The following is a 14,097-nucleotide window of genomic DNA, read 5'->3' as shown; positions in this document are numbered from 1 at the left end:
TACCATAGGTTTTCAGAAACACAGTCGCCCAGTACAGTGGCTGGAGAGAGAGGGGGACAGGACTGCATGACACATGAAGGAAACAGTAAACACTGAAATGCTCATCTCTTATGCCTCATCTCTCTACTGGACTTAAAGAATACAAATGGGATACAGAGCTTAAAACTCTGGAAAAGTGAGATACCTTTGCCATTTTCTGAGATGGAGTACTGGTTTCTCCTTTTGGCATATGGAAACACAGAAAGCACAAGTGCCCATCTATTACATCTAGATCTACACTTTGAGCCCCATTCCCAGGAAGGTACCTGAGCTGAATGTCTTAAGCCTGGAAGAATTTAACCACCCATCTTCCAGAAACACAAAATAACAGACTACAATTATTACAGACAGTGGCATTCTCTTCTGCAGTTGTCCCACTAAAACAAAAGACGAAGTAAAGGATCCAAGTAAAGAATGCCAGAACATCTGTGCTAGATAGAAAACAACCCTCAAAGTCAATGAAGAAAGTACAAAATAATCTCTGAGATACTCAGAATGCTGATGAATTTTTAAACTTGTAAAAACAGATTGCTTCTCCAACATTCACAGAAAGTTGATCAGCTTGGTTCTGTATATTCTCCAGAATATTTCTGCATCAGAAAGTACTATATAACCACGAGTTACTGTCTTTCATTGGCAGATTCTAATTGGTTCCTTGGCTGCAATTCGAAAAATGCATGAAAAAAAGGGGGTTTTTCAGGTGAAGATGTAGACCAAGGGAGCAAACTGCATTTGGCTGCAGGTATACAAATTTCACTTACCCAAGACTAAAATAGTACTGGTATGACCCAGAAATTTGGAGATCCAACTTGCAGTATTTGTCAGAGTCATCTTCTTTTCCTGTGGGATTGTGCCACGACAGTGTCCTGAACTTGTGGCGATCAAATACTTCTCCAGAAGCTGGATAATTTGTATACACAGTAACGGGCTTGCCCTGAAGAGTTGGGCCCAATCGGAATTGTAGCTCAAAACCTCAAGAAAAAAAGAAAAAGACAAAAGGTAAAATCACTTGATCAGGAGGACTAGATATCTCTAGTCTTTTATTACAATTCCTAATTTGCTACCATATTAATAACACCATCATATTTGCTAAGAATTTCAGCACAATTATAAATTTCTACAGCATAGAATCATAGAACATCCTGAGCTGGAAGGCAACTCACAAGGACCACTCAAGTCCAACTCCAGGCACTGCACAGAATCCCCCAGGAATCACATCACGTGCCTGAGACTGTTGTCCAAATGCTTCTTGAACTCTGTCAGGTTTGGTGTGTCACCACTTCCCTAGAGAGCCTGTCCCAGTGCCCAACCACCTTGGGGGTGAAGAACCTTTTCCTAACATCCAACCAAAACCTCCCCTGGCACAGGTCCGTGCCATTCCCTTGGCTCCTGTCTCTGGTCACCAGAGAGCAGAGATCAGCCCCTCACAAGGGACGTTGCAGACTGCAATGAGGTCTCCCCTCAGCCTCCTCTCCTCCAGGCTGAACAGGCCCAGTGACCTCGGCCACACCTCAGACGGTTTCCCCTCAAGGACCTTCACCATCTTCACTGCTCTTCTTTGGACACTCTCTAACAGATTCAAACCTTATATTGCAGCACTCAAAACTGCACCATCTATCCCTTTCTTCGTAAGTTCTTGGCATACTTTACATATATCCTTTTTCCTTTACTTACATGGCACCATTCATCTTCTTTCCAATTTGTTTGTCTTTGCTACATAAAGTTTTAAAAACAAAATACAGCAAAACACCAAGATCATCAGACTACACACAATTTTATGTAGATTTTGGATTACATAGTCTTTAAGTACTTAGGTTTACCAAGTCTATATAGTAGGCTGACCCATGAAAACATCTGAAAAAAACCAGGAACACATTTAAAACCAGAAAATATTTCAAATACCTTTGTATTCACTAAGGATTCACTAAAGAGGGAAATTTCTTATGCTTTAACTGAAGAATTATGTATACTTGTCTGTGATCTACAATATACAAATTATTAAACTTTGAGAGAGCTCAACAAACTAAAGGGAATCTTGTACGTGTGCTCCAGGTCTCTCACACACAGAAAGGCTTAAGTTTAGGCTTAAGATACTTGTGAGAGTGAGAAAAAATTAAGTTAAAAAATTAGAACATAAAAGCATATGTACTCTACTGAGTAAGACATAAAAAATTCTGCTTAGTCAGGAGGGTTTAGAAAGGTTTCCACCTGCAGGTATGAGGCTCACCATCACAAGTGGCTAAGTACAGGGCTCATTCAAGTGAACGAAACAGATGTAAGCTCTTACATAGAACATGCCAGTCACGTAGTTAAGTGCAGTAAATCACCTACTAGCCCTAGCAGCCTACAAAACTGGGAGTAAAAGAAACCTGAGTGCTTGCAAAGAAGGGGAAAATTATTAGTATACAGATAATGAATCAAAGTGTAAAAAATTCTGGACACCGAGTTACAATAACTTAGGCTGAAAAACACTACTTGTTTATTAAATAGAATCATGGGGACTCTAATACCAGAGTTCAATATCTGAATACATTTAAACATAAGTGTTATGCAGCTTTGTGTTTCTCTCATTAACAAAATCATCACTGCACCAAAGCCCACCAGGTAAAGGAGTTGTTTTCAGATCTGAATGTCTGTCAGGTAAAATGAAGCTCATTCAAATGTAATAGATATAGATATAAAACCACTTTTGGAAGGTTAAGTACACTCTCTTCATTACTGGCCTGACATTTTGTTAGAGGGATTACTAAAATTAGAGCACAGGGATATATACCACTGATATCTTATTTCCTCTAAGAGTTACAATGACATCAGAAATGCTGTGCTCAAAATTAGCTATGCCCTCTCAGAGACTGCTACCAGCAGGGGCACTTGGAATGTTTGACAGCCATGCATTTCTGCTTCCCTCCTTTCAAGAAAATTGACACAACTTGATGGATAAGTTAAAAATGGAAGTTAGGATCAACTCTGCACTTCTTCACTATTGACATTTCTTTATACTAGGCTGGTCAGGAGATTTTGGAATCAATATAGTTGAAGAGAATTTTTATTCTCAAGAACCAAAATCTTGCTCCTTTATGTTCCTAGATTAGTAACACACCGTAAAAAAATCCACAAAAACTCTCACTAAAAATTGTTGCACTGTTAAAAATGTTTTTTAAAGACATGGGCTTTAGTTTTATAGTCTCAATTTGCTAAGCAGCACAATAGTAGACCAATTAGTAGATGGATTTTGGTTTTGGACTTTTTTTTACAAATAGACTTAAAAACATTCTCAGGAAGAAATAACATCAAGTTCTTTTAAGTATGCAGCATGATATATAGCTCTGATCATATAACAAATCTGATAACAAGATTTAGGAGTTGTTAAAGAGCTTATATTCTGAAACACTACCTCAAACCTGCAGACTTTGCAAAATGCAAGTATTACTGATAGATTTCAAAACTGCAATATTAAAACATGGGGTGCTGCATAAGAAGATAAACACTGGAGACCTTGACTTATGAGGACTTTCTCAGGTCACTGAAGTACAGGCTATAAAAGGAGAAGGAAAAGTCCTGTCTAAAAAATGCTTTGCGCCCATGAAGACTGACGGCTCTTGGCCAATTTGCTCTTCATTTCTCAAGAGTTTAACGAGTCAGATGAAATTGTGTGCGGAGTCCATAGAGCTCTGCAGTGGAAACAAATCAAAACAAAACAAACCAACCCCCAAACCTAAACTAACAACACCCCCCACACACCCCCAAAAACCCTCCACTTCAGGATGAGCTCTTCTTTCCACTACCACCCAAAGACGACGACGAGGTCCTGGCCATGTCCTTCTCACCCGGCCCCGGCACCCCGTCCTACCCTGCTCCAGCCTGAAGAGGGTCTTGTCCAGCTTCTCCATCTCGCCGAGGTGCAGCAGCCGCGTCTCCTTACCGCCCGCCATGGCTGCGCCCGCCCGTCCGGCGCTCCCGGCGCGCCGGGACTCTCAGTGCGGGGAGGGAGAGGCGAGCCCTGCCGTGGGGGAACAGACAAAACCCCGCGGGTCAGCGGAGACCCCCGGCAGCACGCGGCCGCTCAGGAGCGCCTCACGCCGCCGGCCGCGCTTACATGTTCCCCGGTCCCGGGGGAGCGCGGACACTCGGCTCTGCAGGGCAGGGCGGAGGGGAGGCGGTGAGGAACGAGCTGTCAGGCAGAGCCCAGCCCTGCCCCGGCCGGGGACCGCCGCTGGCAGCACCCCGGAGAAGCTCCCGTCCCACAGCGCGGCCCGGCCCGCAGCCAGAGCTACAGGGGTGCCCCCGGGAAGGGGAAGCCTGACACCTGTCACTCTTCGCGCCCGCCCCGGCGCTGCCGGAGTGCCCCGCCAGGCCCCTTACGGCCGCCCTGCCGCCCTCCGCGGGGCGCGCTGCCCACCGCAGCCGTTCCACCATACTCACGAGCGGGCCCGCAGAGCGGCGGAGGCGCCGCTCCCCGCGGAGGGCGACGGCTGCCGAGGCCGAGCGGAGCCGGGGCTGGAGCTGCCCGCAGCAGCCAACCCGGGCCGGTTCGGCGGTCAGTGACGCACTTGCCCGTAGCCGTGGCGGCAGCGCTCCTTTCCTGCCCTTTTCTTGCCTTTTTTTTTTTTTAAACAAAGTTTATTGGTTCCGCGGCGGCCGCGCTCGTAGACGGGCGGCGCCGGCGCAGCTCCCGCGAGAGCCCAGGGCCCGCCCCGACGGCGCTGCGGGGCGGCCGGGCCGGGGCTACCCCGCCCCTCCGCTCTCGCTCTGCCCCGGTCAGGCCCCGCCCCTCCGCCTAGGGCCCCACCCGGCCTCGCCCCTCCGGCCTTGGTCCCGCCCCGTCGATCCCGCCCCTCCGTTCCCGGCCTCGTTCTTCCGCTCTCGGCCCTGCCCCACCGAACCGACCCCGCCCCTTAGCTCCCGGTCCCGCCCCTCCGCTCCCGGCTCCGCGAAGCGCGCCCTGAAGGGAGAGGATACCTCAGGAATACCTTAGGGGTACCCCAGGGTTCCCTCAGGGTTACCCCGGGGCTCTCCCAGAGATACCTCAGGGGCTCCCCCCGTGCCCCGCGCTCTTGCGGCAGCGAGCGGGCTGATCTCTCCGCGAGCCTGGGCCCTGCAGCCCGGCAGGGCTGTCGGACGGCGCGGTGTGCTGCTCCTGTCTGCTGTCAGCCTCTACAGCCACAGCCCCAGCAGCGCCTTTGCGCTCGGCTGGTGCGCACGGGAGGCGTCCCTGCGGGGCCCGGCCACCTGAGTCCGGAGCTCTGTGTGGTTTACCGGGCACTCTGCTGAGGGCTAGGTGGCTGTAAAGGTTGTCCGGAGTATCCCGGCTGATGCCTCTGGGCCCAGCCGCTCCTTGCGGTGACTGGAACGCCGCTCCGCCGAGTTCCCTCAGCGTTCCCGCCCCGCTGCCTCAGGGCCGGCACCCGGCGCCGGGCGGCCGGCTCCATCCTGATAGGCTGCGCTGCTGAAAAAACATGATGTCAGCCAGAGTTTAAGTGCTATATATAGTGTGTGGACAAGACTACAAACTCCGTGGATCTGTCTTTGACTAAGAGGTAGCATGGTTTTTAAAAAAATCCCACACACCAGAACAACACACCCCCGCCGCCTTGTTTTGCAGCATACTGTCATCCGAAGTGCTGATACCATTCAGCCCCTACCATTGCTTTGTATTGCAGAACACCTGGAACAATTGCTCCAGGCCTCTCACGACCGAAGTTATTAACTGCACCCCAGTGTAAAGGTCAGCCTTGCAGCTTTGGAAGGTCAGTCTATTTTTATTGCCTAGAAATACGTTTTTAAAAAAAGTGCTTCTCAATTTACAGTCACTGTGTTAGATACTGAGTTTGTTTTTTCTTTTTGAGTTCTCGAAGGTGGAATATGTATTTTGTGGAATTGGAAGGAGTCTGCAAAACAATTCAGGCTTAACCATTTACTTCTAGCCATCCCATGCATACCCTTATAAGTGTATTTTACTGCAGGGTGTTTAGCCGATTACTGTGCATTTAGGGAAAGTCTAAAGGTCTTGATATTCATGGAAACACCTCTGCCCATTTCAAAATGAAGTTTTTTAATCATTTGGTAGCTTTTCTCCTTTATTTTCTCTTTCACTTGCTCCTCCCTCTGCAAATGTCAAGAAATCTGTTTGTTCCTCATTACAGTTAATGTATTTCTGGTATTGTTGAGAAAGGTTTTCATGTTGGTATAGGTGAATATGTCAACCTGTATGCCCTTAACATATATTAGGTTTCCTAAACAGAATGGGGCAAAAAGGAAAAGCACCCCTGTGAGTGCAGTTCCCTTAAGAATCACCTCATCAAGGCTCATTCAGATATGATTCAGATGTGATACTTACAATCTGAGTTATTTCACATGTCTATTTCCTGCTCAGTAGGAAATAGACGTGTGAAATAAAGTCTATTTCCCTCCCTATTGTCCTTGTGACATAATGTCTATTTCCCTCCCATTGTCCTTGTCTTTTCCAGCCCCCTTACTCTTTAGTCAGCTTGCTGGCCTGTGTTCATATACAGGACAGACTTGCACCTAGCAGAACCCTGGCTCTCCTGGCATGCTGGCTGTTCCTCTGAATTGGATGTGTCCCAGAAAAGAAGATGATACAACATAGGAATGGGAAATACAGGAAGCTTCAGTAGTTATGGAAGTCATAGGAAAAAACCCAACTGAGGTAACTGAAAGAGATGTGGGCCATCTTTTTTCTAGGGTCCTCTGCAAGCTTCAGTACCTTGAAGTGACTGCAGTTGGTCTGCCACAGAGCCTTGCACAAGTGTCTTTTCCAGGCTTGCTGTTGTCCTGTCACATACTGAAAATGGGCTGGGATTTAAAATTTCATGAGCTGCTTACATAGAAAGCAGCTCTAAGAGAGGGAGAGCAAATAATGCCTATGTAGCCAAGTCCTTTGCATAAATAGTTATCCTAAAGTGCATGTTGAATACTTTGTGAAAAGCAAGATAGAAACCAGAAGGGTTTCCTATTGAAGAAATTGAAGGCAATTTCTCTCCTGTTACTAAGTTTTAAAATGTGGCTCTTTTGATTTCCTTACTCCATACAGAAACTCACCCTACCCTGACTAGGTTTGCATTGGCACATTTCCTCTATACTGTGCATTGAAACAGATTTTGAAATGGAACCAGGTTTATGAAAAAGAATTTTTTTTAGTGTCTTGGACATAAGATCATTGTGAAACTAAGCCTGAGCCAGTTATTTTGACATCATTTGTGACTGTAGCTAAACCAGATGTCAACAGTGTAAATAAAGAACTTGATTCACTACACAGCAAAAAAGTTTCCTAGGTACTGTGAAATAACTTAATAATTGGTATAATTTATATATTTATAATCACTTAGTATAATTTCATTGGCTTTCAATTCAATATTAAAAAAATGCTGTTTCAAAGATAATGAATGTTGCAGGTCTCTTGATGAAGTGTAATCAGGAACAGAGCAGACTTCTCCAATCCTTTCTCCATCGCCATCATTTCTTCTGCTGGCCCATCCCTTACAGACTTTGGGTCTGTGTTCATTCAGCACAAGTCAATTGAGCAGTTTTTCTCTGTATGGAAGCCAGCAAAACATGACTGCACAAGTGCTACCTTTGAGCATTGCACTTTTGTCTAGAACACAGCCAACACCAACTGAGCATTTACTACACTGGCATCTAAGGGGTGATTTTCACAGTGCCATTTTATCTTGTTTGCAGTTTCTCTGTGTGTGATTATGATACACCACAGCAGGAAACGATCAATAGTTGCTTCAAAATAAGAGTGTATACCGTATCAATATTAATCATCAGGAAATAATTTTGCAGCAGTTTCAAATCTACTCATACTGGAGTTCTTCAGTCCTTTTACATACACCTTCCTAGTGGTCCTCTTTTCTTTCCTCTTGTTTTGCAACACAGTGTTACAGAGCACTTGTCCTAGTAGTGGTGTCAATACACTTTGGGGAGCTTATCACTAGGTGTCACATCTCACTAATGTCATAGTGCTTATGCCTGTTTTAAAGGGTAAAAAGTACTCTAAGTACTTTTAAAGGGTAAAAACACAGTATGGGAGCTTGGAGTACTTACATGGTGGCAGTAGTTTTTTAGTAACAGAAAAACAGTCCCCAATAACAGCAATAAAGGCCAACTAGCACAGAGAGAACTTAGCTGAAAATCTAACTAAATTAAAAGCAGATTCCTTTGGCCTGAACACAGGAAATATGAGACTTCATAAAATTTAAAGTGAGCACATTTCTTCTCAATGCTCTACACTCATACCCTGTAAATTCATGAATTAGCACTGTGTTATTGTTCCAACAATAAGAAGCTTAAGAGGTGTTGAGTCTTCTGTCTAGTTTTTGTTTTCTAATGGGGATTTCTCAACCAGAAATGCAAACTTGAAAGAAAGTTCCTTTTCTTTAAAAGTGTATACCTGCAGTTTGGTTAAACTTCAGTCTTTCCTGAGTTAGATCTTTGCTATGCAGTAACTGAAAACAACTGCTTTCTTAGACAGTTAAATGCTCGGCAGAAATTTGGATATGTTCTCAAACATAATTAGGTATTAGAATCTAGTATTGAGTGAAAACATTCATGAGAACATTGATTGTAATCACCTATAGCCTTTTTTAAAAGTCCCTTCTAAATGGCTAAACAGATTGCAATAGCCTGGTGGGCAGTGAATAAATGATAGGCTGGAATAAAAATGTCTATTTAAGTCAGAAATCATATGAGATGGAGAGGCTAGGACATGAACCTATTCAGTTTGTCCTTTCATGTAAGGAAGTGTTTGACCTTTCAAAGATTAACATTTTGGGTTTGTTTTCAGTTCCACTTTGGCCATTCTTTTACTGTGTGGACTCAAACAATCTATGCTCTAACATCCATGGAAAGTTAATTTTTAATCAGGTTTAATTTTTAATAGAAAATTCAATGCAAATATCTATAAAGAGGACCATATAAAATGCCATTAAAGGCAGCTTTTCACATAAGTGCTTAAGATACATTTGACTGTGCTTTGGCTAATAGCATCACATTATTTTGATATTAATAATCTGCAAACGTGGGACTTGGCAAACAAAACTATCTGAATTATATTCTTTTACCATTTAACTTAGTTAAGTGTAAAATTGATTCACATATACCTGGCCAATTTTTGTTGTAGAAGGAGAACTTATCATACCAGTGTGCTGAACCACTTCTGTCTTCCTGTGAATTGTTCCATATGATACTAGTGAGATATGCTGAGATTTAAGACTTCAGTGGATCTATTCCTAAATGAACTGTAGCTTGTCTTATCAAGCAGATCTATTTTCTCCTCAAAAATAAATATTCAGAGTGTCTCTTGCACACTCCATCTCCTTTATGATGTTCCTTCCTAATATATCAAACTATACTAAGAATATAATGAATATTTTCCTGGTCCATTAAAATAATAATCCTTAAATCTTACCTAGATAGGTCTTTGAGTTCAAATGGTAACCAACTGATTTTTCTTTTCTGTTCTATATATTTGACATCTGACTTTTAAGCAAAGAAATAATTACATTAAGTTATCTGAAAGCTAATACTGGGAACTGTAGTCCTGCTCTGTAATCTTTCAGCACAGGCAGAATTCAAGCCAGGGTCATTTGAACAGGCTAACATGGGGTGATATATTGCAGAAGGAAAATATTTCACCAAATGTATGACTACCACAAGCATTTGTTTTAAAAGATATTAAACATGAGCAGGATGAAGTAGTCCCCCTTCCCATGAGGAGTACCAAACATCATGGTTCCCCCACAGGGGCACTGGACATGTACTAACTGGAATGTTGCTACAACTGACAGTGCTGAGCATCATCCCTCCAGCAGCACTGCTTGTGCTTGGACCCAAAGCAACTGCAAAACCACAGACATGCTGGGTCTGAACAGAGAATGCATTTAAAGCCATGAGGGAATTAAATTGGGAGCTGCTGAGAAAAGATGAAGAAATGGAAATGGGTGATCTGAGAAAGGATTTCTGAGATGAGATGAAAAAGGGTATGAAAATTAGTTCCTAATCCAAGTGAAAGGGCAGAGGAAAAAAGATGGGGGGGGGGGGCAAAAAGGAGGAATTGAGATTGGCTGGCAAAGAAACTGATTATGTGAGAGAACGTTGTACAAGATTTCAATTAATCTTAGCTTGACATTATGAATTCTGTAATCAGGTCTAAAGTGACTTACACTGAAGCACTTACAGGTCAATGCCTTTGCCAGCAAGCTCTTTGCTCCCTGTAAAGCAGAAAAATAAAAACATATCACATCTTGCTGATATAATGAAATTAATAATTTAAAAAACCATCACAGCAATGGTCAGAAAATACATAAAACTCAAGTTAATAATGCAGTACTTTCATCAGATAAAACTTGATAGCATGCATTAGACAAAGCACTGATCCACATCACTTGAATAGGGTGAAATGATTTTACTGAAGTCCTTTATCAATTTATGTGTGTTGGGCACTGCATAAGTGGAGGCTCTTAGAAAGGTGACAGTTTGTGTGTAATTTTCTCATAACACCCATACAGACCTGTCTCAAATTGGTATCAGGGAACCAATGAAAATATTTAGTGTCAGATAAGCGAGGAAGTACTTTAAAAAAAAATCTATGTAAGTCATAGTCGATACATATTTTGGTAGAAAGCTGTGGGGCAGGGACTTCAGCTATTGAGTCAGAATAAAGATGCAAAACCAAAGTAGGTTTCTGGCAGTCAGCTGGCAAATCTTATTTGACTGATTGGCTACTGCCACCAGGTGGCTTGTTACAGTCATTGACTGAAAACTGTAAAATGCCTTTTACCTCTGGGTTAACAAATATTTTCGTTTAAATACGGTTCCAAGTCTACATTTTATGTGTGACACAGAAAAATTATAAAATTAATATGATTAGTAAAGAATCAAAAAATGCATACAGTAGAAGGACATTTCTGAACATAAGGGGAATACTTTAATCTAATTTGTAAATTAACGGTAAGTTGGCAAACCAGGTAAATATGAAACAGTGCCAAAGCTCAAGGGAAACTAAATTATTAATTATGGAGAAAAAAATCTCATCCTACATTATGACTTTATCACAATTTATTTCCTTTTAGATGGTCAGGATTGTTTCAATGACTCAACATTCTCCTCTCTTTGGGAGGAAAAAACCCCACCATACACAAACTGATTTGGTAGCAAGAATTCTTCATATCTAAGATAACAATATTGTCATTAATTCCCTAATAAATCTTTAACTAAGACAATAATGCTGAAAAGCTTGAAAAAATTTGAAATGCATGGTTTTGTATGTGTAGTTTACACAAGGGAGAGGTGGGTAAATATTGGGGCTAGGACTGTTCTCTTCAGAGAAAGCCTAGTATCCAGCATGTATTCAGCCAACTCCAATGCACTTTTTCAAACATATTTCAATATTCCAAAATAGGAAATGCTAGTAACAAAAAATTCTTTGATCTAGTTATCCATAATCAAAACAATCTGGTAGGGATGCAGCCTCTTTGCATATCACTTGATTTGAACTCCAGTGATGTTTTATGATGATAACTTGCCAGTAACATAGAGCTCAATGCACATATATGAAACTTGAGCGAGGTCTGACCTAAAATGCTACAGTTTTGCTGAATAGTTAGCTTAATACCTAAGAGGAAAGTTGATTAGAAGGACTCACATGGTAATATGGGTTCTCTTCAATGGCTTATTGTTTTCCATATAGCTTTGGGCTTAAAAAATAGAATAGCTATCAGTATAAACCCTGGACTGCACAATAGTTAACTTCCAAAATTATATATATTTACTTAATTGCTTTCTTGATTCTTAAGCAAGAGAAATTCCTCTTTATATACTTGGAATTGAGTCTCCTCTACAAGATTCCTGTTGCTTTCAAAATTATAAGCTTTCACTTACTTCCTTAAGTGCCTATAATAAACCATGCAAAAAGCCTCATCAGCTTCTTTTCATGTTAGATGTTGTTCCATTCATTTGCCACTTGACGTCCTCATCCTCTGACACAGGTCAATAGTAGGTTACACAGCTTTATCTCTTCAGGCTTGCAGGAAGGTTCAAACCCACCCCCAGCCCTCTATGTCTCTATCTCATTTGGTTAAGGTAGAACATCTGCTCTGAAATAAATACAGAATTGTTATGAACACACTAACAACAGTTTCAGTACACTTTACAAAGAAGATGCAGCTGTGGACTTTTTATAGTCCATATACCCTAATGCATTCTGTTTACTTTATATTGGATATGACACTTAAAAAATTATCAAGCAGTACCCTTTCACAGAAACATTTTCATAAAAGCTGCAGAACTGTCGATTTTACTATTTTTTAAAGGAGACTGGTATGTTTGAAAAGAGCCCTTCCAGACAGATTGATGATTGCTGGGGACTTGTACCCAGTAGTTACAGAGTTGGTTTTTCTTCTCACTGGTTCTCTTGGTGTTATCTTGGTTTTCTTGCTTTGCAGCTCTTTAGCAATAGCTAACATCTTTTCAAATAAGAGAAGCTATACAATGATAAGCAAAACAGTGTTCCTTCCCTTACCCTCTTTACTTTTCACATAAAAATGATTTTTTCTTCTTTAACTCTGATTATCATTTCCAACAGAATTGTAGCTTGCATTTTCATCCCTTCTCATGAGTCTTAGGAAATTACTTCCATATATACTTATATATATTATAATGTTTCAGACATATGTACCCCATTCTGTCAATGAGCCAAGACCCTAAAATAATATCTTAAAATATTTGTATATTAATTCCACTATACTCTGTGAAAGTTATGAACCTAAATATTGTCAAGAATACAGGTCCCTCTGGTCACCAGTTTCCTTACTGTAGATATATTTATGTTATTATTTGTCTTACTAATAATGTATCTGTATTAGTTAAAAACACACAGGCACATAATAAAGCATGTATGTACTTAGGCCTGCAATTCTATCAAACTCTTTCATATGTGGGAACTTTATGAATGTAGTTGGAAACAGAATTATTTTTTCCTCCAGCTAGGGGGAAATAGACATATTTCACTTTCACTTCAAGCTATTGCTTATGCATGATGTTTCTTCAGTTACTGAACACTGAGTGAGATCTCAGCTTCCCAGTAACTCCCATGAGCAAGATAATACAGGTAACAGTCAAATAATTTTTCTGATTAGGCAAAGCAATCGCTTACTGTTTTTCATGTTAAATATATTTTTTAATATGTTACCACAGGGTACCTCTAAAGGTTAATGCTGCTTTTATGGAAACTGAGAAAAGAGTGAACACTAACAGAGCATTTCCTAGCCTGTCATATTTTAGTAGATAGTTATTATTTTTTTAGAAAATATTACCAAATTAATAGTACAAGGATCTCTAAAACTGCTCTGAACTACTAGTAAGCAACTGAATCATTATAGCTCTCCAGTAAAGGTGTTTTTTAACACAAACACAATATTTCTGTGATGTGGGAGGGCAAAATTACTGTTGGATTTCTAAGTAATTGTCTTTTTGGGTCACTTTGTGAGCATTTGAGAACTTTGATTTAAACACTACAAATGTCAGAGAAGCCTATGTAAGCAATTGCAGTTACAGCCAGCAAAGGCCCAGTTACAGCCAGTATTTATTTGCTTTCTTGATAAGAAAGGCCTGACTTTGCAAGCCTGTAGATGAGACCACCTTTCGTTCCACGGGTAGCACAGCTAATGAGCTCTGTAAGCTTTGGCAAGGGCAATCTCTCGGTAAAACTCAAGCTGTTAACCCAGGCCGGCACCCAGACCGCCGGCGGGGGGAGGCTGAAGAGAAATGAGATGCCCTGACAGCTTCCCGGCTGGGGCGGGCGGCGCCTGGGGCGGGCACGCGGAGCGGTCGCGGCCCCGCCCGGGCCCCGCGTGCGGCCGCCCCCGCAGGCAGAAAAGCGCCGCGGCCGCGGGGGGGCTGGAGCTGAGGGAGCGGCTGCTTGGATCGGCTGCGCTGCTCCCCTCGCCCTTTTCCACTGCAGCGGGGCCGGAGAGCAGGGCGGGGCTCCCTGGGGCAAGGGCGTGCGGGGCTGGGGAGCTGCTGTAGCCTTTGGAGTCG

The 14,097-nt window shown here is 42.4% G+C and overlaps 1 protein-coding gene across 1 annotated transcript in view; it reads right to left on the bottom strand.

Moving 5' to 3' along the window:
- Positions 1-4,543, bottom strand: part of AGL (amylo-alpha-1, 6-glucosidase, 4-alpha-glucanotransferase) — a 34,078-nt gene extending 29,535 nt beyond the window's left edge. Inside the window, exons 1-3 of the mRNA XM_066555419.1 lie at positions 4,462-4,543; positions 3,890-4,039; positions 801-1,011 (exon numbers count right to left, since the gene is read on the bottom strand). Of these exons, the coding sequence (XP_066411516.1) occupies positions 801-1,011; positions 3,890-3,971 (293 nt within the window). The 5' untranslated portion in view covers positions 3,972-4,039; positions 4,462-4,543. The remainder of the gene's footprint in view (positions 1-800; positions 1,012-3,889; positions 4,040-4,461) is intronic.
- Between the last annotated feature and the right edge of the window lie 9,554 nt (positions 4,544-14,097).

Source organism: Molothrus aeneus, chromosome 9 (genome assembly GCF_037042795.1).
Source record: "Molothrus aeneus isolate 106 chromosome 9, BPBGC_Maene_1.0, whole genome shotgun sequence".
NCBI lineage: Eukaryota > Metazoa > Chordata > Aves > Passeriformes > Icteridae > Molothrus > Molothrus aeneus.
Note: the sequence above shows the minus strand (reverse complement) of the source record. Positions and strands in the feature narration are given on the sequence as shown.